The sequence below is a fragment of the Anser brachyrhynchus genome (assembly GCF_964034855.1).
Source record: "Anser brachyrhynchus genome assembly, chromosome: 18".
Lineage (NCBI taxonomy): Eukaryota > Metazoa > Chordata > Aves > Anseriformes > Anatidae > Anser > Anser brachyrhynchus.
The window spans coordinates 9411255-9438043 of NC_137711.1; the positions used below are offsets into that span (position 1 = coordinate 9411255).

The following is a 26789-nucleotide window of genomic DNA, read 5'->3' on the forward strand; positions in this document are numbered from 1 at the left end:
ATTGAAGGGACCAAGATAATGATTTAAACAAAACTTAATCAAAACAGGATACAAATGTGCACAGCAGAATTCTTCATCCAGCACACAAACACAGCCAGAACAGTCCCAAAGAATGGGTACCTTGGGCTCAGCTCTAGCTTCTTGTAGCTGGAGGCTGCCGTGTATGTTTCCTTAAACTGTAGGGATGTAACTTCTACAGCACAACAGCTTTGTCCGACACCTGCAGCACTTCTATGCATGGTCAATGTACGCAGCTTTCCCTGTGGAGCTCACACCAGCAGGTGGAGCCTGCTTGTCACCGAGGGAGTGGGAGCAAAGAAACCAATCCGACAGAAATTCCTTACACTGCACTGTTTTGCCGTTTAGTCTTTAGATACGAGAAGATGTGGTTTTGATTATGCTTTTCTTTTAAAGTAATGTTGCATTTATTGGTCTAGGTGATGACATAACTAAGCCCTTTTATAATGGTTTTAATTTTCTCTACTCACATACAGAGGCTGTGGAGATCCAGTCTGGTTCAGGGGGAATATCTATATTTAACTTGATGGTATCTCACATTTGTGAAGACACCTAGAAGAAACTGGGGTCAAATCACACCATCACCTCAAAGGACTCTTACTGCTCAGGAGAACAAGTCACACTATTCTTCACAAAGAGGGGGAAGACTTGACCTGTGTATTATGCTTCCGTACTTGAGCTCACACTCTTGAAGACAGATGCATCAAAAGCATTACATTATTCTTTCAGGATGGCTTCATGTTCCTGGCATCTAATTCATGTATATTGTTCTTCAAATTCTTCTAAAGGAAAATAAAGACAGCCTTCTGCAATTAAAGAAAGCATAAAAGGATTTCTTTTCCAGAAACATTTATTTATTTTTAAATAGTGCTCTTTTCTTATAAAGCAGCAGTTCAAGTCACGTTCCCTTAACTGCAGTGTCTTTGGCATTTTCCTCCTAGAACTTTCTTATACAGTGGTATAAAATGTATTTTATTTTTTCTTTACAGAAAAATAAGTATTTAAAGCACAAATTAATTCTCTGAAGTATTAAATAACATACCAAAAACTTTATCAAATCCATTACATACACTAATGGGACAAAACCTTGTTGTGTATGTGCATAGTAATTATATACACATTTTTAGCTTAGTTAAATTAGTGCTTTGAAGTTATCAAGGAAGCTTTACAAAATATCCAAATGCACAATTGCAGTATTACCAGAATTTGTGTCACACTATTTCTAGAATTTACAATGTATATGTTGCTTTTAAAAACCTCTGCCTGAATATGCAAACCAATGACTTTTTTTATACAACTATTTTTGAATTGTTTGCAAAATGACAGGATTTTATACAATTACATGGTAAGTCACTTCCCAGATTTCATGGAATTAAGGACTCAATATAATGATAATTATCCCCTATAGGAAAACACATCAAATAGTGAAAACAATGGCATCATGCACAACAGAAACTAAAATACAGTATGCGAGTTCAACAGCAAAATGTCTCATCCTTTCAGTTGCACTGAACACGTCACTCATTCCAAAGCAGCATTACTGTAGTGAGCAAGCTCTAAAATAGGACTTATTTTTCTTATTTTTGTCAGTGTAGTAGGATACATACATAGAGTATGCTCAACTATTAAACAAGGAGTCCTTGCATTCAACACTTCACATGAAGGGATTCCATCCAGGTTCCTTTTCTCACAGAGTTTAAGAAATTTTACAGCTGTTTCTTGTACAGTTTTTTGGTGGGCTCTGTGGCGGACGGATAATTTTAGCTTTCTTTAAGCTGTTCCTTTTATTGATGTTGCTGGATGTGAGGGAATATGAGCGTCCATGCATCATCCTGGCATTAAGGCCGTTGGCCATGGAGAAGGATTTGAGATGGCTTCTTAAGGCAACAGGGAGAGGGAGCTTGTCAACAAGATGCACAGGGGTACAGGAAACTATGGCACGGCAACAAAGGTCTTGCAGACTCAGTACTTAAAAACAGACATAAAACTTGCATTATAATAGCACGCTTTTGTCAGCCACATAGCAGTAGCATACCCAGCACTCTGCATGCATGATTTACTTCTTAGGATGAATTCTTATTTCTCCTCCCACATCCTTTCTCACATCTGTATTATTCAAAAAATCTACTGCTTCAGTTTCTTAGCTATGTCACAATACTTAGATGATTGAGAATACAAGATCTAGGAAAAATGTTTGTTATCCCCTACAAACCAGAGCAGGTTATACCTGCATATATATTTTTTCTGTTTATAAAGCTAGTTGTACAAGATTCCAGGTTCTACTTATTGGTGTTTTTGCAACAGTCAGCCAAGTAATCATACTCTGGAAATTATTTTATATTAAGGGAACCACAAGCCTTTGCTAGAACTAAATTTAAATATTTTCAGTGTATTTTGCTTACCCTTGTTTGGCCTCCACAGTCTGTCCATTCCATGTCTCATCAATACTATTCTTGCTAGCTCAGTAAAGGACTCTGTAATATTGAAATTACAAAGTGGACTGACTTCAAAAAAAGTCATGCCCAGCCTCTCAGCATAGGCTTGTGCTTGTTCAGTAGATACTTGGCGCTTGAAAGCTAAGTGAAGGCGGTTTCCAACCAGGATTTTTGGTACACCAGGAGCATGCTGAGGAAGGAGAAGCAATAAATAAATAAATAAATAAATAAATAAATAAGAAGTTTAGCACATTTCCCCCTTCCATCAATTAAAGAAACAAAAGCTTTTTCAAGATTTAAAGACCAAGTGGCAGGTTGGAGAAGACGATCGCTAGAGGTCCCTTTCAGCTTAAATTATTCTATGATTCTCTGATCAAAAAACATCCCTTCCTCAGAGAAAAGAGACTTGCACAGATGATGTGGCAAATCCATAGCAAGAGTGGGACTACAATATGTAATCTTTGCCCTCCATATGCCTACTGTCAACACCTTTAAAGAAATCAGACACTTTAGCCGATATGTTTTCTACGTTCTAGAATTATAAACATAGAAACAAAATGGTAAACTTGGCATCTTGGATAACTCTGTAGTAAGCACTGCCTGCAAATGCCAGTAAAAACAGCAGAAAATATCCTAAGCAGTCAGTCTGAGTCATCTGTTACAGACTAGAGACAGTCTGGGACTGTACCTTACCTCATCTATTTCTTTTATCCATCGATCAATTCCATCAAATGACCAACGATTGGTAATGTCATACACTAGTATTACTCCCTGTATAAAATGTATATATATATATAATTAAAAAAAAAAGCAAGCTTAACAGAGTCACGACACAGAAAACATTACCTGCAAATTCTCTGATTCTGAAATTATCTTATAAAATGCTGAGAAAACCCTAAATGGAGCAGAAACTCAACATCCTAAGAAACCATGCCATCTCTCTGTGTAGATTACTGATACGGTAAGGGGCAGAAAACCTGACTTAGTTTTATGTCCTGTGTGTTGGTAACTGTTTCTTTTTATAGTGGACAACTTTTGTTGATCATACACACGAGTCACAGCAAATAAATATTATTGGTCACAATCTGTAGCTTGAAGATTCAATGCTCTGTACAATTCTGGAACATAACCTATGCGACTCATCAGAACCAATACACGTAATGAATAACAGCAATACTTTGAAATCTGAAGCTATTGTGACTTTTAGCGTGTCTGTTTTTCAAACTCATTTCATTACAATTCATTACACTTCATTACATTTTTTGACTCTTCATATTCTCCCATTACTCTTCACAGTTCTGTGTTACCAATTTGTCTTACCTGGCACACAATTAAAAAAAATAGCATTAGCATATTTATTTGCATGATTAAAGTATGGTAACAGGCTTAAGTTGTTAATATAGCCAACAAGAAGACCTGAGAATATATATCAGCACGCTTTTTTTCTGGTTCAACTTCATTCTCAATCTCATTGATTTTTGCCCCTCCCTCTCCTTTCAGAAAAGAGAATCCCGCCCCTTGTTATTTCCCAAGGTTCATGTTATCTTCAGTGTATTAGTGGATCTGCAGACAGTCTACAAGTGAGCTACAGAAGCCGTCACAATGGTTCGCTAACACTGCTTTCATTCATCCAACAACCATAACCCATCACTGAGATGTACTTAGCTTACCTGAGCACCTCTTGAGTATGACCGAAATATGGTGCAGAACCTCCCTTGCCCTGATGTATCCCTAAAGAAAATAAATTTAAAATATATATTTAAAAGAAGTAGGTGACCTCCTACATTAAGAGTTCAGCTAGATTAACTCATTTGTACAGATCAATATCAGCTCTTATTCCATTAGTCATGCAATAGCAATCACTAATGTATAAGAGCACTTCTTGCTCTCAGCAGTTTCCCCCCACTGGCATTCTGCCCTTTCCTCTACATTTTTCAGATTTCTCAGGATGAGAGGACAAGAACATCAAATTTTATTCTTGTGATTGCCCTTGGAAAACAAAGGCTACTAGTCAAGTGTACAACATATGCCACTAGACACTGCATTTAGCTCAGCTTGAAGAAAGATTCTGTTTTCACAGCAAAAGAAAAGTGGGAGGAAACAATAGCTATCACCAAGGAGACTAATGAAAAACACGAAATTCTTGATTACAGTAGCAATAGTTTATCATGAGCCTAGCATGATGAAGGAATCTTTACAGAGACACAGAGAGCATAGATTTTTGGAAAATCATGCACACACAAAAAATCACTGCATGAAGTGTTCAGAAGCAAAATTTTTAAGAGTGCAGAATCAGGTTGATAGTGAAGGGTGTAGTAAGAAACAAAATTCCATACAGAATTTTTGAGATAGATTACAGATCTTCAAATGCAAGGCACATATACAAAAATATGTTCAACTGTAGAAACACTTCCAATCTGTTATTTTCAGGAGTCCAAAGAACATCCTTTCCCTTCACAGAAAGGATTAAGACATCTCCTTCCTGCCTGCTTCTCAGATGAGCTTTATGTTACATTTTTACTAAGCTATATAAAATGGAAGGCAGAAGAAGAAAAAGAAAATAGGTGAACAAAATATCAAGTAATCAAGACACCATATGGCAGAGTACTATTATCCATCATTACATTTAACATTTGAAATGTTACCTTAAAATTCTTAAGGGCAAAAACAACCAACATGGAATAAATTAAAAATAAATCTGACAGGCATCCAGGTATTTAATTCAAGTATTTTTTTTAAAAAAAATTCAAATAAAAATAAACACCAACATGAATTGGTACAAGATCATCCATTTCTTGGAGGAAAATGATATAATTGTAACAAGTCATTTTGCATTCTTTTGTGCCTTCCTTCTGCATTTATTATGCATCTCTCATAGACAGAAACTGTAGTGTTCCCCATTACACATGGAATAGGTGGAAAAAGGAGGTAAAGACTAAGTAAGTGACTTGCTTAAAGTGCTAGCTATCTGGATCATTCTTCCTCATTTGGCTAAATATTTCTGAAGCATAACGGAGACCTCATGCCCACAAGAGTTATATTCTTTGTTTCTTTGAAGTATAAGTTATGAGGCAATGCAGAACACATACCAGAGTTGTAGCTTGATTCGTCGGCCATCCAGAAGAATTGTTGTAGTCTTATAATCTATACCTGAGGGGAAAACAGTTATGGAAATCTTAGATCAGCTTGCACGTGCACAACATACAGACAGTTACAGACTTTGAAGAAGCTGACCATAAAATAAAACATTTTTCATTAGTACTTTATGAAGTGAATATGGAGAATAACTTGTTCATATAAAGTTCTGAAGACCTTGTATTACTTAAGCAAGGTCCAGAAATCAGAGCAGATTTCTCAGGCTGCCTTCATGTTGATAACCAATCTGTTTTATTCATTATCATGACAATATAACATTCTTAAAGTTTTATTTCTTTTCAACAGAAAGGCGTAGGTGTTAGCCTCTCCTCTCAAACGTATGTTGCAAACTAAATGCCATTCTCTTCCTCTGCTCCTCAGCTTTACTGCCTCTATTATTATTCCTTTCTTATCCCCTCTAACTCACAGACAGCTCTTACAGAGTTGGTGTAGAGGGGGTACACACGTCCCCCTCACATAAAAGCAGTAGATAGTGCAAGAAGTGGATGTATCTATACATGCACGCATTACTTAATCTATTAATGTAATTAATAAACAACACGCTGATGCATTTAGCTTAGCTTACATCTTTATTGTGCACCTTACAACCTTTGCAAACAATCATCAGTGACATATGATATTAGTTTTTTTAATGCTAACCTTGCATACCCCAGGTTTTAAACTAAGTAAAAATAATCTGGAGTCTAGTTTTGCTGTTTTCCTGGTCAAAACAGGCAAACAGGTGTCTCCTATCCCCCCCATTAGATCAGGTAAAACTAATCAGCAGCAGTTATGTAGCTACAGTTGACCTCTGAAAATATCCACCACCATGCCAATGGTCAATGGCTTTGAACACTGGGCTTCAGTACTGCATCCACAAAGTGCATAATTATAAACATTAAAAGAAAGAGAGGCCTTTATTTTATTAAATGCTATTTGGAAAGCGTGCATTCAGTATTCACATTGTGCAGCCAAGCAACAGTTTCACTGGTAGATATGTTCTCACGTTTCCTTAACTGTGACAAAGCCAAGTAACTTCTTGAATTGAACATTTATTCACAGAGTCCTCCAAAGGAAGTTTAAAAAGCATGAAATCTCTGAAAATGTACTGAAATGTAACGAGACTCATGCTTTGAAAAACAGTTTTATTTTCTGAGCATAAACAAAATGAGGTGAGAAAAACACACTAACAAGGAAAGACAAATGCATGGGGAAGAGTGTCCTAATTACTACTAAAGATTTCAGCAAATCTTCATTAGAGGAAGAGGGATGACAGTGGTGAAGATGATCCTGCTAATTGCCTGTACCCTTGCTGCAGGCAGACAATTACAAAACACTGTGGGGGCGTGGAGAAACTCACTGCATCCCAGGAGAGTACTGGTGGGTAGGAAGAAGGCAACAAACTGATAAAGCAGTGGAAGTACCAGCACTTGAAAAAGAAAGGAACACCTCAAGTGCCTGCTGTGCTGCCAGCCTGCCATCCTGCTCCAGCCTCGGCAGCAGGTGCAGGAGGAAGGGCAGGAGCCTGGAGCTGCCAGGCGAGCAGCGCTCCTGGTGCCCTGACACTTCCACGTCCAAACAGCGACAGCTCCGGGTGATCTGAAAGCATCCCCATCAGCCAGACAGGAGGGTCTGCTGGGGCACAAATATAGATTGCAGTAGTTGCGCGTAGAGGCTAGAGGGAGTCTCTGCAGCTACTGGATACACTGGGTTGTGGTAAAACAAGCCTAAGGTTCATCACTATGGGTGGCATCCGCATCCAGAATAAAAAAATTAATCTATATATCAAGGTTTGTATTGATGCACATATCAAATGCATACCAACAAGCTTTTTAAATTTATTTCTTTGCTGTATTTAAGTGGAGAAAAATAAGTTTGAAAGTTCAATAAGAATCATACCAATTATTTACACTGCTCTCCCCAAGAAAGAGTTCAGCACAGCATGGCACATGAGCAACAACAGACAACCTGTCCTGGCTTCAAGCACAGCTCTGCAGAGAGACCGACCACGCAGGAAGTTTGCTCTCTGCCTGCAAACACCGTGTGGTCACCACATTCACAAAATGGACTTCCTGCTGCTCCTTCAGGTGGAGTACTGCCAACTCCTGCTACCAGCTGCCATGAAGAGGCCCCAAAAGCAGACACTGTTAGTCAGTTACCTCTAATTCTACCAACAACAAATAATAGGTTTAAAGGGCTCTGACATGATAAGCAGTCACAGAAAAGGAAGCTGTACCTGTCTCCCTTTCCACAAGGACAGGACTTTGTTAAGACTAGGTCCGGAATAAAGAACTGGTGTTAAATTACCAAACAGAAATTACTGCAAGGTAACAGCTGCCATCCGAGTCAGCTTTCCTGGTAGCAATAGGCAAAGAAAAGAGATGCTGCTTTTGTGCTTCTTCTAAAATTTGCACCACTCTAAGCTGCTCAAATAGCATATTTTTCAATTGCACATGGCAAATGCCATCTGGGGCAAAGGAGATTTGAGCCCATTTTATGAAAGCAACCAGAAACTTGAAATCACTGAGTTAAAAAACACAGGACACTTACTCTTTGAAATAAAGGAAGGATGCCCTACCTCAGGAGATGTTCTCCTAGTTAAAAATTAGGATAAATTCTTGCCCCGATATCAGTGCACAGTTACCCGGTGCGGCCATTTCTAAGTTACAGTTTCAAGGCAACTCATTTGTACACAGCCATCACCAATCTCTCTTCCAGATTAGACTCCAAGGGACTGTGAATGCTTTTATTACATAGCACAATAGCATCGATTCTTTTTCATAGGATACCTGTTGTAACACAGGTACTAAGGCATCCACTGAACCAGGTTCTTTATCTCCACTACAAATAACCACTAATTTTCTGGCTTCCTAAGTGTAGAAGTTTACATTTGTAGAATAAATAGCTAGTAGTCAAAACAATAACAATATTAGCAAAATGCTTTTACTTCTATATTGTATTTGCAGATATTATTAGTAGAGTTAGAGCAACTTTGGACTTCATAAGGTGAAAGATTTTAAAACAACAGATTTCAAAGGACAGTTGCACTGTAGTACTATTAAAGTATTTTTAACTATTAATTGACATAACCTGTTGCATAGTTTATGTCATTTCTAGCGGGAGCAGAAACCGTTAAACATCTGCTCAATCTGAAGGCCAAGCACAACAGAGGAGTAAGTCACCTTGCCGTAGCCCTAAAGAAACGCGTACTCATAGTCCTGAAAGCAAGGGCATTTGTTAAGAACCGGAAGGCAAGAGGAATTTACTGCTACCAGGGTCCTGGGAAGGAAGAAGCTAGCAATGACCAGAGAGATGACAGAAAGCAAGCTCAAAGAAGCCCTCCTGGTGTGATACGAAGACAAGGTAAGCAAGCAGGAAGACAGAGGCACTGACATCCGTAGTTCAGTCACACGTTATCAGGAACCGTATTTCAACGATGCCACTTCACTGCCTGCAGGATATTTCACTTGACTCACATCTGCCTACAGCTCCACTCCTCCCGTTTCTTACAAACTGATGAGGACATGCTGCTGTCAGGTAGGAGTCTCTTGACGCAGCCCTTTCTAGGCTGGCAGCAATGAGTTCTTCTGAGCATGTCCACCCAAATCAGAGACTGGTTTGGTGCCGTACCAACCTGCAGTTCCTGGATACACACCGAGCTGAAAGGCCACCTACAGCAACAGTGGGCATTTCAAGCCTCTAGCTTGCTGCAGGAATGTGAATTGAAATGTCTCCTGCCTCTAGTTTAGGCTCTCATCTGTGCATTTGAGAAGAGAATTTAAAAAAATAAACCAAAACAAACAACAAAAAAAAACCAGCAATTTTCAGAAGACTTATTTTCATTTATTAGTCAAAGCATTCCAGTTCTCCAGCAGGATTAGGAAACAGTCAAATCCACAAACCACAAGCAGAAATAAGTATTTTTAAAAATCAAACCTACAGACAAAGCCTTGGGACACTGAACGGACCAGGACATAAAAATTGTTTGTGCACTGAAAGAACAAGTTTCATCATTTCAGAAATTCTTGAAAACACAAAACATAGAGCATACCCTGCATATCACTATAGCACTTGTTCCAGCACCCTGATATTTCTCAGAGGGTGAAATACCTCCACTAGTTTCTTTAACGTTAATGAAGAGGCACAGACCATCTTTAGCAAACCGGGACACATCCCACACAGGGACTGGACATCCATCATTCTGTTTAAAGACATACCAAACACAGAAAAATCAGTACTGCATTGCTGGAGGATACACAGCTGAGCGTGCTCGGCACTACGGACCACACACTACTGCAAGTCATTCTTGTTTAGCTGCATATAAAGCAAAATATCACATCTTTTTCCTTAGATGACATGCATAAGACATGCCTGAAAAATACACTACCCATCTTCTATGTATTTCTCTTTGGGGTTTGTGGGTTTCTCAAAAGATTTTTGAAGAGGTAGATTCAGAAACGTGTTCTTCAGCTGTTGTACAGATAGAAGCAGTTGATAACACAACCTGCATATCGCTGCAATTAGCATTTACCACTGATTAAGAATCAAAACAAAAAGTCTTTTCACATGAATCATCAGGAACAGCATGCAGCTATAACAATGAGACCAACAGATGTGGATTGTGCTGTTGTACAAATCAAATGTCCTTCCAGAACATTATTCACTCATTTAGTAAGACAGAATAGCTTTGTTGGGATACACAGATGAAAAGTATCTCCATAGAGGAAAGGGGAGAAAAAGGCAGCTAAATAAATAATTCAACTTTGTGAAGTGAACCAGAAAAACCTCTCAGTGCTTAACACTTCTGTATAATTTTTTAAATCAAAATTATCTACCTGAAGCCACAAGTCGAAATTAAATAACCTCAAACAAGCCGCACCCCTTGCTGGAGGGTTTTTTAAATCAAATTGCTTTTTAATATTTTTTTCCTCTCAAACACAAAATGAGTAGCTAGAGAACTGAAATATTACCAAATCCAGGAATGGAGTAGAATTTACAAAAAAGCATTTGGCTGTTTGGTAACAACTGCATTAAAGAGGAAGCCATCCTCTCTGCGCTGCTGCCTTGTGGCCATTGCCGTGTTATCACTTATGCTTCACTGCCTACACTGCAGTCATGTCAACACCGATTATTTGAAGGTCTCTTGTGAATTCCTGTTTCTCCCGAAGCTTATAGCAGTGTTCCTGAATTTCCCAACGTGTCTCTTTAGGGCAGTATCCTGCAATCATTTACATTGCTCATTTTGCACTATAGCAAAGGCAATGTTAGTTAGCCAAAAGTCTTTTCTGCTCGGTTTAATAACGGAGGTTCGATGATTGACAGTGTGACTACCAGCCAGTCTTAGCTTTGCAGCAGTGAAGAACTGGCTCAACTTGAACAAAGCTTGAACACAACTGACTACAGGCAAACCATGGGTCATATTTGGCTAATAAGACAGGTAGAATAAACCCCAGACTTGTCCCTCCAATTTTTCAAAGGAATTAAATGTTAGCCTAATATTGTAATGTTTTGGAGCTTGTTCTGAGTTTTCTTTGGATCTGTATTTCAATTTAACAAACAAACCTTAACCACTGCTTTGCAGTGAAAGATTTCGTTCAGTGCTACATTTGTCCCTACAAACAACACTTTGCATATCTGAGAAAGTACAGAACACATTACTTTGTCTCTGAACCTGGGGTACCCTTACATTTTACTTCACAAATACTACAAGAATTGGTTTTATTGTTTTCCACTTATTCCACCTTTTATTTCCTTTCAATTTATCCTTTCTTTAAAGATTTATCCCTTCTTTAAAGTTTAAAGCATGTTGTTCCCTGGAGATGTTCAATGTAAGATTAGCAAGTTTGGGACTTAATTAAAATGCATTTTCATTACTTCAAAATAACATAAACAACAATACTAAACCAACCAAAAAAAAAAAGAAAAAAAAGAAAAAAAGAAAAAAACACCAAAAAGCCTTCCCTCTCCCTGCCTCCATGGCCTGACAGCCTTCCAGAGATTACAACACGCTAAACCCATCCTCCAGCAATCACTCACTCCATCAGTTTGTCCCAATTATCCATTCAATAATAGTTACCTCGGACACAAATTAACGTCTCCTTCCCACTGTCTGTTTCTGTGTCTAAAATTAAGATTCTACAAAACAGGGGGGGAAAGGGATGGACTCTGGGTCTATGTTTAACAAAGTCCACTGAAAACATCCTTCAAAGACTGTTGGCCACACCTTGAAAAATAGTTTTAGGTTTTGGAGAGTGCTTAAAAACATTTTCTCACAGACATGATGAGAATTCAGTGGCCCCATCGCTTCCCGTTATCCCCTTTTTCATATACATTAAAAGTTACAGCCTAATGTTTCTCTTCAGAACACCGCTGTGACTATCTCAAATATATTTGACAAGTGACAAAGTTTCCGACCCCATTCATCATCCCAAGCAAATGGATCCACATCGTGCTTTTGACTCAAAAATCACTGAAGCTTTAAAAACTAAGCCCAATGTTTCAAACCTCCTGCTGCAAAGATAAACTCCTTACAATAAAACTGGTCCGTGTCTTTTGACACGTGAGCACAAAGGTCAGGTTATCTGACAGTCATATTTGCCTTCTGCTTGCCATTTCAGAATAACCATCATTTTCCAAATTCCAGGCTCTTGTATTACACTTAATTACTGCAATAAAAGCCATCTGTGTGAAAAGCACAGATTGCCTATTCACATTGAAATGGGGACACTGAAATTCTGGATACAAACTGTCTTCTTCAACTCAATCAAGTCATAAACCACAATTACACTTCAGTCTTACACATAATTCACTCATTTTAAAGACGTGACAATTTTCCCATCTATTTTCAAAAGCAAGAGATTTTTATCAGACAGCTCCAGCTTTACGTTTAGCTTTGCTTACGGTCAGACATGCCAATAAGAAAGCCACCTTTAAAAATCCAAGTGATCCTTAACGATTACACTGAAGCTTTCTATGGTTGCACGTTTTTAGGGCATCAGGTCAGAATCAGAAGGTCTCTTGAGCACTTCTAGCTGGCTCTAGTCCAGATGGTTGTCCTCAGAACCAAAGCAAGTGGCACGGCAGTAAGAAGTTTGTCTCAACTTTATGGCCTACCTCCAGTACTAATTTGGAAACCAAATTAACAACTGAACCACTCCAAAACCTGTACAAGCCACAGAATTTAATTAGTCAGAAGCAGTACCTGAATAAGTGTCTGCTCACTCTCATTACCAGCATTAGCAAGTAAACTAAAGCCCGCACTTTGCACGTTTAAATCATGCTCTCCCCCAAAAAGGATATGCAAACAACTTTTTCAATACATGATTTCCTTTTTTAAGATCATACCTTAGTTTGCAGTATTTCTGCTAAGATAGCTAAATGAAAAACTACACATTCAAAGCAGACAGTTGCTTGGAAAGAAGAAAACACTATTTGACATCAGCTAACAATCAACTTTTAACCAGAACTTGTGAACAATTAGTTTCTATTCATGTTAAGAGGAAAGGAAAATAAAGATTCTGAGATCATACTCCATTTTTGTCTCTCTTATAACGCATTTGTCAACAAATAAATAGCCTCTTTTATTGTCTAAATTTATTTTACATGAAGAAAGAGAAGTATCCCCATCCTCCAGGTCAGGAAGAAGCAGCAACTACAAGCTTCAGTTCATCATTTCCTTTCTCCCACTCCTCCAAAAGAAAAGGATATCAGAGGCATACGGTAAGCTTGTTAACTCAACTGTTTGCTACAAGTTGCAGTTTACATCCTCAGATGAAAGCTACGATATATAAACATGTTATTGTTTATAAACAAGAGCACTGCAGGAAAAGGGAATGCTATTATTAGCATTATGGGGAAGGGTGTCATCCTTTACTTCAGCGTATTTTATTAATAAGTTTGAAAGAAGTTGGGAAGAGATTCATCTATCAGTCCCAGCAATCTCTTAAGTGAGATGTTTGTTCCTCATCCCCTTATTTCCTCCACGGATGTGAAAAATTAAATTGAAACAAGGAGCCCATGGTGATCAGTGATCCCAGAACACCTCCAGTGCCTTACAGATCAATCTTCTCCTGCATCTCGATCCAGCTGCTACTGCACAGCCCCACATGACAAACTACTGACTAGCAAATCTGTGTGAAAAGGCAGGGTCTCCAGAGCTACAGACCAGACTGGAATGGCTGTCACTAGTTCGACACAGAAACGAGGACCTGACAGAACACTACATTACGTGCTAAGAGCAGTCTGACAAAGACGCAGGGATGAAGACGGAGCTAAAGCAGGGACAAGACACTGAGGAGGAGAGGCTGAGCAGGGGAGCTGACCAGAAACACAGAGCAAGGAACCTGGGGGAACAGCCAAGAGGCAAAGGGCAAAGGACAGGTAGCGACCAAACTGTAACTGACCAAGGAAAGGAGCAGAGGCTTTCAAAAGGATACGGCTTGAGTGAGGTGAAGAGAGAAGGAAAACAGGTTAACAGTCAAATTCTAGAAAAGGGAGCATGCCTTCCTTCGACATCAAAGGTGTAGGACTTCTTGTCCATTTGATGGTCATCTTTCCTGTGATATGACACAGCACCAGTGAATCTGCATTAGAAATTAAATTCTCTATTATCAAGCACAGTTAAAAAATAATAATAATCCTCCCCATGCGATCTTCTCACTGCTGCTGCTGTTCACCAGTTCCTACAAGAGCTGGACTGTATCATGAAGGAGGAGCTCCTTTGCATATATCGGGCATGTTGTTAGCAAGCACCCTAAAAACCTGTTCCATTACTTTCAGAGAGCATCAGCTCTCAAGGGCAGTCTATCATTCACAGTCTCACCATGTCCTCTACACTCCCTGCAATTCAACAAAGTTTCAAACATGATTGTTTCACATCTCTGAAACGTGCCTGTAGCTCAAGCAATGGCTATGACATGGAGCTCTGCACACCCATGGAAAGTTTCATGAAGAGAAGCTTGGGAAGGCTACGATAACTGACCAGAAAAAAAGTGGAATAGGTTTTAGGTAAGAATTGATCGTCCAATGCTCCTAGTGCTTGTGGATATCTTCCTGGTGCAGTAATTCTTTATCCAACAGCTTAGCGGGTAGGGACAAATCATCCTGGTGCATGAGGAAAAGAGCAGAAGGCAGGGTACATATCTTTTACAAAATCTACAAATCAAGAAAGAAATGAGAAGCGGCCATGCAGAACTTGCTCTCACTTATATGTTGAACGCTAGGTTGAATTATGGCCAGAATCAGGAAGGAAGAATAGCTTCAAAACTACTATAAAATATTAAAACCAGATGCAGTATTTCACATTTTACAACGTTTTCCAAAAGAGAACAATGACCTTTTCTGTCTTGACACTTCATTAGCAATAAACCAGTTCAAAAATACTTGGCATGAGAAGAATCCCAAGACCATCCAGTAGCCGTTATTATGAGTGATGCGCCTAGGAGCTCACTGAGAACAGTTGGAAACTTCTCCAGAATTTCCCTAGGCTTTAAATCAAGTCTCAAATAAATGCTTCTGAAAAGTTAAGCCACCACTAGCAGTTAAGCATATCAATATATCATACCAATTATAAAATCAGAATTCTGTTTCAGAAGCATATTGCTGTATATTATGAAATATATGTGACATAACCAAGATTTGCAAAAAGAACTCCCAAAAAACAGGATGCCATCAGTCCTCCCAGAATTCGCAGCAGTATTTGTCACCAAGTAGTAAACTTTAACAGAACAAGAGATTCAAAGTACCACTGTAGGCAGAAAGTGGGGAAAAAAAAAGATAATTTCTTTCCCCACCCCATGAAGCACTGCATGTTCAAAGAGGGAAAAAGTTTACTTGAAAAATAATTCTTTGTGCTGAACAAGTAATGAATTTTGTTATTATGAATAACTAGAGATCAAAGCTGGAATTCACAGCAAGTAGGTGTAAGTGCAATAATTTTGCTTTAAAGATACCAAAGACTAAAATTAATAGCATTATTTAAAAATTACTGCGGCTTAAAAGCTATATTCCAGAAAGCATACAGCCACCATTTCCAAAGCTCTGATATTTGAAGAGCTTTCAAACTATGCCTCCAAACAGAAAACCAATTGCACTTCTTCAATTTGAAATTCCACACAAAACACATGCTGCGGTAAAGTGGGCTTTATAGGTAATGTTAACAAGAACTCGGGGAATTACCAAGTCACAATGCATCTCCCATTATGAAAATGAAGGAAATTAAGTCTGACTTGGATTGTGTTTCCAGTTCTCTCCTCTTCTCCTCCCCAGATATTCCAGCAGAAGAGCTGCCAAAATTATAACTGTACTCCTTTTCCAGGAGAAAAACACAAAATGCTAGCAAGCAATCTTTCTTTGGATTTAAAGGAGAAAGACAGGCTATACATTACCGATACAAAGTTCTTGTTCCACTCATCATTTAGTTGGTTTCAATTTTCCATGACATTAAAATAAACTGATTTCATTGGAATAGAACAGAGGAAATTTCAGGTGGGAGCAATCTCAGGAGGTCATCTAGCTCAACCTCCTACTCAAACCAGGATCAGCTAAGAGAACTGGAGACCCCTCTGCACAACCTGTTTCACAGATTGACCATCCTCATGGTTAAAAAAAAGTTTCTTCCTCTTACCCATTCTGAACTTCTCGTTTCAACTTAGATCTGTTGTCTCCTAAGCTCCCACCACCTACAGAGCCCATCTCTGTCCTCTCAATGGCCTCCTTGTGGGTACCAGAAGGCTGCTCTTTGGTCCCTTGCAAAGCCTTCTTTTCTCCAGAGAGGTGACTCATTAGTCTGCGGCCAAACTTCATTTAAGTTATTAGAACTGCAGACTTTTCTTCACTCAAAAGCTATGTAATTACTTTTCTCGTAGTCCTCTGCATAAAACTACCCTATCTTGCAGATGTTGAAGTCAAAGTGAAAAGACTGCCTATAAAATTCCAGTTCTCAAACACCATTGGATTAAACTCCTGTTTGGAGACAAAAACCTAGTATTTACATGGAAAAATTATTATGCTACGATTATTCTTGGACTCTAGAATCTTCTTGCTTCAAGACTAACATCTTTCTATATAATGGCTGTTTCTTATCTGAACTGAAAAGGAAAATAAAATTAAAAGTTTAGAGTTTATGAACTTGATTAAAATTCCATTTATCACACTTCTATTTTACCAGGTGCGTGTTCAAGTTGAACCATGATTTTCTAATTCTGAAGTGGTTTGAAAAGTCAAGGTTGTGCTTTATGCAAACATCACTTGGTGTATTTACAAAAGCAAACACAGAAAAATGAGAACAGAGCCCTGACTGACTGAGGTGATGCAGAGTGAATAGGGATAGCATTTCCTTGCTAAAAACAACTAGAATGGAAATATACATTTCCAGCTATCCATGTAAAGATTTTGCACCACAACTCTCCTTATATTGACTCAATTATTCCACTGAATGCATCAGCTACATGAGCTTCTTTTCCTCAGTCTGGACTTGAGTGAGCATTAAAAAGGCTGCCAGACCTGCTGGGTCTCTTCTGGGTTTTCCAGCTGGCAGCTTCATATTTCACACACTTAAATATCCCATTTTAAGGCACCACATAAAGTCAGCTTACAAATAAAGTATAAGGGCACAGGAGTTACATTAACACATCACTGTCTCTAAAAATTTCGAAGGGATAAGTTATTTTGTTTTAAAGTCTATGGACTAAAATACCCTCCCCCCCTTTTTTTAAATTAAACTGTTGCTTTTTTATTAATACAAATATATTTTCTGTTTCATACAAACATCTATAATGGTTCATTTTCTATAATAACAGGCAAATTAAACCTACAATCCTCAAATAGACTTATGACCATTCCTTCAGTATATTCTTTCAGAGCACAGAAGCATTCTTTGCTGTTTCAGCTTTGCTGATGCAAGATCACAACAAAACCTATCGGTGAGGTCGGGGCAGGGCTCACTGCATGAAGGCTTAGGCCAGAGGAAAAATGAGAGCAATGGCAGGAGCGTAACGGTGAGATGCGAGCTGCCAAGTTGTGCTGAACATGCATGGGATGAAACTGCAGTGAGGGCTGGGAAGAGGTAAAGTCTGAACCACAAACCTGGAAAAAACACCCAGTAAATAAATTATGGTCACTAAACGCAAGTGGTCAGGCTGCTTCTGAACGTGTCAGATATCAGCTGCAATTCATCTGGGGCAAATGTGTCACTCCTGGACTGCAACTCGCTTTTAAATGTTGCCGCATGTTCAGTCTCCTCTAGCTTTACATAATCACACGTGCGGGACTTGAACTAGCCATATATTAATAACTGGGGCTTTTTATTAAATAGGTTATCCTCTCCTGACCCAAGAACGAAAATAGCTTTTTATAAAAGCTATTTCTCCATGTGTATAAAAACACACTTCTCCGCACAGTTTTGTGTGCTGAAGCACACTTAAAGAACCTGTACTATTTTAACCAACACAATTAAAACAGATATGGATGGCATTGGGAGTTTATGTTATATGAATATGAAACTGAGATCCAAAAATAACTTACTGGGAGATACTCCGGATAGTTTGATTTTTCATGAACTCAAGCCATCACTTAAGCTATTTTAAAAACAGCTTCAGGCACTTTGTTTTGTGCCTGATAAGACATGTGCAAATCTCCATTCTAGAAATTCTCAGCACAGTTACTCCACCTCTGTATGTTAAACTAGCAGTTCCTACTTCCAAATCCAATGTTCCAAAAACATTTTAATGTCCAAGGTAACTCTGGAGTAACAGCCTTGGCTCTCCTAGCTACGTCATGCTCACCACCTATCGCTTAGCCACCTCCATCTCCAGACAACACTTGTTGGTTCTGCACAGTGCCTTCCCTTCGATGGCAAATCCCATGCAACAAATAAAAACTGTAAAGCTGTTATATCGGCTTTCAGCTTAGCACAAAACTGTATTTCACAAGGAATAAACAGCTTTCCCATTTCCATGCTTCTGATAATAAACATGATTCCCAAATCCTTAATCTTCCCTGTTTACGTGCCTACAGAGCAGCCACAAATTACTGACCTGACAAATGTTTCTGTCTGTGTGTAAGGGTGTTTTCACTGCTAGATCCTTCTACTTCCCCAGATGACAAACAGTTACCTTTCTGTACTATAGGATTCTCACCTTGCCTTGAGCACACTTAGGAGATTTGGTCCAGCCAATCTGAACACTGTAAGAACCAATTCCTTAGAGTTTTACAGCCCTCAGGGCCCAAAAAACCCACACCTCCTGCAAAGAACTACCAACAAGATCCAGAGAAAGTCTCTGCTGAACACTGTACACGTATTCCTTTTACCAATATGCAGACAGATTTATGGTCTCATCAACATCAAACAAGAAGTCAATTACACCAAGAGCAGGATGCATCATATTAAAGCCTTAAGGCACCTGTTGTTCAGCATGCTTTGTCACTTGGCACGACCTGTTATCGATGGCACTCTCCTCCTCCTACCCCACCCAGCTCAAAGAGGATGCTCTCCTGCTTGCTGCAAGCTCCTGTGAGGTTGGGAGTGATGCTGGTTTCTGGACCTTTAAACCCTCTCCATTCCTGGGCAACATGAGAGTGTAACTTCCTGATAATTAGCCTGTAACTTTCCACAGATTTGAGCGGCAGTGTAGAGACATAACCAATTGTGAAAAACAATATATTTTGGGGACTTTGCTCCAAGTAAATACTAGATTATAGTCAGTACTGAGTTTATTTTACCTTTCTCAATAATGGACATTTAATATATGTCAGTAAATCAGTGTTTTATCTGTAACAGCTTCATTTAGCCAATGAACTTGCAGTTTGGAGCATCTGCCTACTTAACCAGTTCATAGTTTCATGTTGCAACATATGAAAACATAAAAAATGGAACAATTATTTGTCCAGATGTGTTCCACTGTATCAACAGATTTAGATATGGATGAAAAAAGCATAGCAAGCGCAAAACAAACGTGCTTGGTGTATTACATTTGAGATTTTCCTTAAATCAAACTAGCATAACAAACACTAGCTCATGTCAAGTATTTTGTGTAAATACTGCACCAGTTTTCCATATTTTCAGTCTCACGTTAAACAAAATCCAGAAGAGCTGAATAAAATGGCATGCAAATATAACTTTTAACACTAGCCAATTTCTACTCTTAATCCCATTTTCCATTCTCGTTACGTTCCCAGAACAAAAACAAATTTAAAGCAATATGTAAATGTAATTTAACCAACATATTGGTTATAAAACTTCACCCTGGCACAGGCAAACACGATTTTGGTTAGGCCAAAGCAGCTTTAAAGGACTCAATTACTTTGAAGTCTGACCACTTTTCAAAATAACCTGGACTTTTTGTTTCATGCTGCACACCTGTCTGGGAGCCTCAGGGTATTATTGTTATTTTTTTAAGTCACTTTCCCACTCTTGCATATCTGTGAAAAATTAGGGGGGAAAAAAAGGACACCAGTAGCCCAAGGGAACTGGAGACAGGCAGTACACAGAGCTATTGAACAGGCATGAGAAAGACAAAGAATAAAGTAAGCTGTAGTCTCTTTTGCCACAACAATCTGAAGTATTACTTATAGCAACAGCAGATATCAAACTCAGACACGTGAGTACACGTTGCTCTTAGGCAGGAATCTGAGAAACATTTGCATGGTTTGCAAGATTTCAAGGCTCCTTCCTTCTGAAACCATACAACACAATAATAAATAATATGCTTGACCAAAAATTATGTTTTCTTTGGTCTTTTTTTGCTGTTGCTGTTGAATAGGCTTTGTTAAGAGACATAAAGGACACCTATTGAAAAAGAACAAGTTAGACAAATATCTGATTTGAACATATGCACACAGCGTCAATTTCTCCCCACCCCTTGCAAAAATTCACCAGCATTGGTAGGGTGAAGAGAGAGCTAGGGAGAAAAGTACTTCAAACCTACTGAGTTCAAAACTTCCCCGTAAAATGACCTAGCTCCTGACCTTCATGAAATCATAAGGCAGTAACTCTTGCTGACCATGAGATGGATGTAAGCAGGACACCTGAGTTGCTGAGTAACATTAAGTCAAAGAAATATTAATAGCATATTAAGTCAAAGAAAGCTGGTTGAGTAGAAGAAAGTGTGTAATAAAGCAAAACTAATTTTTGAAAGGTTCAAAGAAACATATGAAAACCCATAAACTGCTACGCAAGCCTAGGATCAAGCCAGGTGAACATTCATAGTTTCAACAGATGCGCAAGACCAGCTAACACTACAAACAAACCAAGAAAACCAACTACATTGGACCTGACAATCACAGAAAACGCTAAAGGAGCCTTTACCACACTTTAGACAAAGAGTTAAAGAAAAAAAGTGGTGCTCAAGTCTGCTGCCACATATCAGGGAAAACATTATGCACTGGCCTCACGAGACGGGCAATTCTTAGCATGATAAAGTAACGCAGGAGTTAGCATAAGGCTCCAAACTTGAGATTTGAGGAGGGAGAAAGGTACATGAAAAGTACCAAAGAAGAAAACCAATCTCAATTAGATTATAAGCTTTCTTCTCTTACAGAGGGCAAATTTTCTGTCCAAGTAAGAACAAAGGCAACAGAGACAAGCTGGGATCCACATTCTCAGCTACCACACACCTCTCCTAAGTGACTGCAGTGTTGCTATTCTGCAGTGTTGTCCCCTGGAAGAGACAAAATACAACTAATGATGGTGATAAAGGGGGAGTTATTTCTATTTTTCTGTTTCAAACACAGTGAAAGGAAAAGAGCAAGTACAGAGCGGGTAGCTCTTTCTGTTTACTGAACTTTCTTGGCATTCAGAACCAGCTTCAACCTAGCATTACCATCCTCTTCCAGCAGTCAGCACAGCTCCTGTAAGGTTACACACTGAAGGGGTAGTTGTAACCAACAGACTTGGAGCCAGCTCCATTAGTGCTGTACAGGCTCATCCCAAAATAAGTTGGATGCCTTATTTGAAACAGGTATTTCTTTCCAGCAATGCCACGGAAGCCTATAGTAATGAGATAAGAAACCAGATGTCTTTTAGGCACTTAAACTTGGCATATGAAAGCAAACCTCACCTGCTTTTCCTTGCACAAGAATGCAGGTTACACCCTTTTTTACAGAGATAGTTGGGCATACAACAGGATTTTAACAAAATTTGAGGGAGGAAACATTCATGCATATTCAACCTTTTAGAAAAAGTTACTTCTTAAGAGCTAGGTGATCATTTTTTGATCTCCTTGCACATTGAGATAAAGCCTAGTCTGTTTGATAGGCAACCATAATTAGCTTGGAAGTATGTTTATTTACCCATAGAATGATTCTCAGCAAATTCAAATAACTCTTCTGCTTGAGAAATCCTACAGAACTTCCTCAAGCTTGTCCCCAAAAGTTGGTGCGATGTGCAAAGAAATACTGAAACCTAATGATGCTGTCATCAGTTTCTATTGCAATCTTTAGATCACGTTGTATTTAGGAAAATGTAATGGCTTTGAAGTAAGTCAGTGATAAACAAGGCATATTATTCATCATTACACTGGTAAGAAAACAATTTTATTTCCCCTTCCTTTCAGTCAAGTTACATGTTCAAAACCACAGTTTTATGAAGACAGAACAGATAAACTTAAAAGCAAACCTGCGTGGGAAGCATTTTACCTCCATTAGTGCTGTCTTGTTGGGGGTGAGCTCACAAATCGAAGCCTTTTAACTTCTCATGTTAATAGTATGGCCATTTCCTAATTTTAGTTAGAGTGAATTCCTTCCTTTACCCTGAAGAACGGTTTTCACCTCTGCATTAGGCTTGCAAGATACCAGGAAGGGCCAGCATGACCTAAAAATTTGTCTGTGCGGAGGTAAGCAGCAGACAAGCATCCCAGCCAACGATTAAAGCCAACAACTATTAAACACCAGCATCTTTTTAAGCATTCAAATAAGACAACCCTTACCCGGGAAGTTCTCAACCTAAGGACAGGGGAAGACAAACAACTGTGACAGGAACTTAAGAGGACATAAAATGGTCACTAAGTGAGAGAGGATGAAAGAATTTGTCAGTTTTAACCTGATGTTCCTGCAAGAAAAGGAGTAGGAGTACATAGGTTTGAGCAATCGTTCCTTTCAGTCCCTGCACTGAACAGTCTCACTGCAAGCACAATTTTCTCTATTTCAATATGAAAGCAAAAACAGAATCGAGCTGAATAAAAATCTGTTAGCCTAAGACATCAAAATATTGTTCTACCTAGTGACAGCACATCTCAGGTATTATGTTCTAGTCTAGAAGCAATTATTTCCTCTGAATATATTCTGCTGATAGATTAATGATACCTAGAAGCAAAATTTCTGAGCTCTCTAAAATCATTTTTGGGCAGTTAGGTGAGAGACCAAGTGCGTCCAAGCTATTGTAATTTCAGTTTTGAGCAAAATGTGGGAAACCCATGAAGGCAGGTTATCCAGATCACTAACCTTACTGCTACCCGCCTGTCTCCAGGATAACTGCTTCCTAAATCATCCCTGCCAATCACACTCACCAACACATCTTCCATGGCAGTCCGTATGTACTTTGCTACGTTAACAAAGCTTATTCCCTTCTTTCCAACCCAGAGCCCTTTGGTCATTAAGAAGAATTTAGAGACCAAGAGACTGTATTCCTTCTTAATAGCTGTACCGTGCCAAATGCTTTCATGCCATGGGTCGTGGACCAGCAGCAGCTTGCAGGGACTTGACTGATCACACGATGCTGGCTTGCCTCCCGGCCTCCAGATTTTATATCACTTTTGTGTACTGACAAAAAAGGAGTAAGACATATGATGCTGTATTTTCCCAGGAATGAGAAAGATGGCAGGTTTATTTTTGACAAGTTAAGAAAGTGTCTGCGAAAGATTAATTTGTTATTTATATGATTAAAGTTTGAGCCCATACACACAAGAAGAGACAGTTACATAGCTCATAGCCAAAGAAAAAGCCTTCAGGCATCTGATGGCTAGACAGAAAAAAAGCAAACCACCACATCAAAACCAAAACAAACACAACACACTGTTCTAGTCAGCTCTGGGTTTTACTTTATCTTCATTCTCCTTGTCTGCTTAACTGTCTTTGATGCTGCTGAAGACAACCAGCAGCCCTCTTCGCTGAAGTGTCCACCCTCACTTAAGTCTTTCTTCAACCTCTCTTAAAGTCTTGGGGGGCTCACTTGGATTCTCCTCCTTCCCCAAGGAGCAGTCACACACTGTTCAACACCTTGTCCTTTCCTATAATTCCTTTAAAAATAGTCTGTGTCTACTTCTGAGAGCGCTGCAGTGCATCTTGCTAGTACCTTCCATCGCTTTGCACAGAAAAGGACCCTAACACTACACCAAAGCTACATTCTAATGTTTCTTCCTCAGCTCTAAGGCACTGCTGTCCTTCCTGAAACCCAGCACTGTAACCCCGTGTCTGCATCCCAACCACCCTTCCCAAACTTCTCAACATTCATATTCTCACCTTCAATTTTAGGAAGCTACTGCAGCAGGAAGAGCCTCTTTCATGTTGCTGTAAACAACAAATTCTGTCTTGAATGTTCAAATTCAAACAAATGCCCAAATGCCCTTCCTTCATCGCGTTGTTCCTTCTCATTTTCAAAGTTCTTCAGAACTCTTCTCTCACCTCTTACTGCATCGTTTGTCCCCTCCAGAGCCTATCAAAGCTACTCCCTCTCATCAAGCTCTGCAACAAAGTTTTGTCATTTCAAAGCTTATACAGGTGGCACATTTTGACTGGATCCATCATATTCCTAGACTTTCCAATTCAGAGACCTAGTTCAATTATGAAATTGGAAGCTCCTAGCCAGTGAACTAAGGACTTGAAAGTAGTCAAAAAAAAAGTCTGTTTATCAAGCTTTTAACTGAAATTAAATAAATAAAAAAAAAAGAGTCATAACACCAACAGGATGTTTAGTTCTCTCCCTTTCCCTGCATCTCTATTTTCATAGCCTGCACAGATTCCCTGCAGCTGCATCCTATGTTGTCACGCTCAAGTGATGGAGGAAAGGCTGAGGGGATCCAGGCAGGCAAGGGCTATCAGGTACAGAGCCCCAAATAAACTGGGCGGTGTTGGGCAAGTTCGGAAGCGTTCCAAGTTTGGTGCATTTGAGAACATCATACATTAAAGAATAAAGAAATGGATTAAGAGGGAGACAATAATTTTCTACAAACTTTCACTGTTTAAGTCAACATCCTTCCTTAAGTGAGATGCGGTGGTATGCTACGATCGTGCAAACACTGGAGCTCAGTATGCTAAGAAAATTCTTAATTATGACACTAGTTGCACAAAATGTAAAATCAGATTATATTCCATTACAGTCTCCTTTTACATCCTCTGCTTTATCTGCCCTGCTCTTTTAACGCCCACCCCTCTTTTCAGACATGCTCATCTTCTCCTGGCTAAAAGCTCCTTTCACTCTCTGTGAAACATAGACCTTTGCATAGCACAGCTCGTGAGGACCTGAATTACCGTATTTCTCTAACCTTGTATAGTTAAGATTGATAAATAAGCTGATGAAAAGACTACAGTCCATGAAGCTCTGCATAGCACTTACAACCCTGTATGCACATATTTTAAAGTTATTAATAACAATGAAGAATTTCCAAGCTGCACGTTAAATACTTACTAAATAATTCTGAGAGAACATTTGTATTTCTTGGCTGTCAAGAAATACATTCACATAGATAGCGTTAGCCACGCAATTTAAACATTGTTTAAGAGCAAAGCACAAGTATCACAAGGTTTACACGCTGAAGACCAAAGACCTATGAGCTTGGGAGCAGGTCAAACATTCTCTCTCTGTTACGTCAAGATACATTGGAGACTAAAGTGCTTCTTCAGCAGAAGAATTTATAAACTTAGACTGCGTGTACAGAAGGAGCCAGACTCAGCACGCTCTCCCCAAGCTTCTAACCCTTTTCTCCAACCACTTGCAGAGCACAACAGACTTAACCATCCCAAGAAGTAATTTAGCAAAACTACTAGGCAAACAGCTTTAAATGCATGCTGATGCCTTCAAGGTGCAATGTGACTCATAAGCAATCATCCAAAGAACTTTCCTCCCCCACCCACTCCTTTGCCTTGAATCAGTACTATGAACCCACCATAATAACAAATCCTGAGTCAATGCAAAGCCTTCCAAATGAATTAACCAGTCACAGCCTCATGCTAGCAGTAATTTAAAGCAATGGGTAATTTTACAACATAACTTGCTTTTTAATATCCCACGCAATATTTTTGCATGAGGAAGAAAATTGTGATTAGAGAGTTGTGCTCTAGGAAAACAGACCGGGGAAGTGAAAAGACTAGGAAGAGATAGAAAGTAAAAATCCCTTTTACCAAAGCCATTATAATCTAGTTTTACATCAGTTTGCAATGAGCACAACTCTTTATTTTGCAGAGAGAACACATCTGGCATGGAGGAGGCTCTTCAGTGTCGCCCTTTAAAAAGCTGAAGCAAAAGGACACGCTGCAAACGTGAACCTTGGTCTTAAAGGGCTGCTCTTCTGGAACGAAAAACATGACGGGGAGAAAAGGGAGAGAAAAACCTCCTTTTCTGCTCTTTCAGTGAAAGCAATCTCACAGCATATACGGTTGCTGATTAATAGAGCTCCTTTACTAGAAGATTTTTGTCAGGATTTCCATTTTGGGGGCTGGAGCTGGCTGACCTTTGGGGTCCCTTCCAACCCGAGCCGTTCAGCGACCCTCTACCCCCAAGGTGCACCTCAGCGATCCTCTTCCCCATCTCTCCCCCGAGGTGCACCTCAGCGCCTGGCCCCAGGCGCTCCACACCCAAAGCCACCTCACTGAGCCCGAGCCGCCCCTTCCCCGTTAGGGGGAAGCCCCCAACCCCAACCCCAACCCTAAATCCTAACCCCAACCCTGACGGCGCTCACCGGCGGGGTGCCCGTAGGGGGACTCAGCGGCGCCGCCCTGCAGGCTGCCCAGGATCTCGCCCTTGCCCACGTCGCTGTCGCCCACCAGCAGGAATTTCAGCAGGAAATCGTAGGCTCTCGCCGGGCTGCCCGCCTGGCTCATCCTCCGCCGCGGCTCAGCTCCCGCGGCCCATGCCCTCGGGGACCGGGGCTGCCGGGCTGCCGCATGCCCGGGGCTCGCTGACGGGAGGCGTCGGCGGCGACGGCCCCGTCCCCCTCCACCGGCGGCCTCCCGCCGGCCGCTCTCTGACAGAAACCGCAGCCCCGCCCCCCA

General features: G+C 39.8%; 1 protein-coding gene across 1 annotated transcript; it reads right to left on the reverse strand.

Annotated features, from left to right (window-relative positions):
* Positions 1-850: 850 nt before the first annotated feature.
* Positions 851-26789, reverse strand: RAB40B (RAB40B, member RAS oncogene family). Its single transcript, XM_080560723.1, has 6 exons — positions 26477-26789; positions 5543-5603; positions 4124-4184; positions 3147-3224; positions 2421-2643; positions 851-1986 (listed from the first exon to the last, which is right to left on the reverse strand). Exons 1-6 carry the CDS (start codon positions 26616-26618, stop codon positions 1715-1717), a joined length of 837 nt encoding a protein of 278 aa, XP_080416849.1. The 5' UTR covers positions 26619-26789; the 3' UTR covers positions 851-1714.